The 1,352-nt window shown below is 45.0% G+C and overlaps 1 protein-coding gene across 1 annotated transcript; it reads right to left on the reverse strand.

The window, feature by feature from the left end:
* Nucleotides 1-240: 240 nt before the first annotated feature.
* On the reverse strand, nt 241-1,084 carry cldn26 (claudin 26). The gene has a single exon (XM_085426952.1). The coding sequence runs from the start codon at nt 1,040-1,042 to the stop codon at nt 386-388; it is 657 nt and encodes a 218-aa protein (XP_085283078.1). The 5' UTR covers nt 1,043-1,084; the 3' UTR covers nt 241-385.
* Nucleotides 1,085-1,352: the final 268 nt, after the last annotated feature.

A 1,352-nucleotide genomic window follows, 5' to 3' on the forward strand; every position in this document is an offset into this window, starting at 1 on the left:
ATAACTAATGCATGAGTAATTCAACCAAAATGTTATTTTGACTAGCTACCATACCATTAAGTGAGGTTCCAATGGTGTGTATGTTCTACTAAATAAATTGTCCTCCAATGCTTTAACAAGAATAAAAACTACAGCAGTCATCTACTGTCTCACATTGTTTTAATAAAATGTGTCGCACACAGTTGCTTCAGATTTTTTTCTTCTAAACAGAGATCACAGAAAAAAAAGTTTTATTTCCAGTTTGAAATCCAGTAAAAAAAAAACAAAAGGGCCCCAAAAACACTTCTGTGCTTCTCGGTAGAACTACTGTAATCTTTCACAGGCTGTCATGCTTTCATATAACGTACATGAACATGCAGATATTACACATATGGGAATATGCAAGTTATAAAACCTCCGTCTTTAGGTAGTGCTGTGTCTTTTGCTTCACCTGTGGGCTGTTTGGTACACTCGATGTCTGCCGGTCGTAGTCGCCCATGCACACAGCTACAAAGAACAAAGTCCCTCCGATGACCAGTGCCAGTCCTCCGAACCATCCGGAGAACATCGCCTCCCCATACTCCCATCGTGGCATCACATCAGGAAAACCCTCATCCCAGAAGTCCACCACAGTTGTATAGGCCACAACAGACACAGGAGCCAGAGTAGTGAGCCCAGACACCCAGGACAGCACCCCACTAAAGATGAGGAGCCTTCTCTTCACACCAGGCGGCTCCATACACATCTCAACCCCCTCCAGACCCGGGAAAGCAGCCAGTACAGCTGAAGCACCAGTACCAATAGACACTGACATGAGCACCCTGGAAATCTGTAGGTCCAACGGCAGTCCCATGATGGAATCGTAGGCCTTACACTGAATTCCCACTTCCTCGGTGTAGAGGCAGGTGTGCCACAGCCCAGAGAACCAGTTCTCCACTTCATTGAGATCAGAGTTCATTGTTTTCCAATGTGGAAGGAAGGTGGTGATCAGAGATGTCACCAAGCCTCCAACTGTCACAAAGAGCGCGGTCCTTTGCATCATTTTAGCTGTTAGAAAAACCATCTTCTGCCTTTGTGCAGTGAAGTCTGTGCTGTGATTCTGTGTCCAAATCTAAGTAAAGTTAGGTAAGCCATCCAAGTGGCTCTGTAGCTCGTCCCACCTGCTGGACAGACCTGGACGGCCCACTTCTTACTTCTTTAAGAAAATGCACCTGATAAGTAGGAGAAAATCTCGTACCACACAACAACGGCCATACTGTTTGGTTTCAGTGTTCAATGTCATCCCAGTGAACAACGAACTCTGTATTTAAATGAAACCAGATATGAGCAGAGGGATTCTGGGCCGTGTGTTTGCACAAGTCAACTTGAATGAA

The sequence above is a fragment of the Rhamphochromis longiceps genome, linkage group LG12 (genome assembly GCF_057381845.1).
Source record: "Rhamphochromis longiceps isolate RC_006_pf linkage group LG12, R_longiceps_female_GT1.1, whole genome shotgun sequence".
Taxonomy (NCBI): domain Eukaryota; kingdom Metazoa; phylum Chordata; class Actinopteri; order Cichliformes; family Cichlidae; genus Rhamphochromis; species Rhamphochromis longiceps.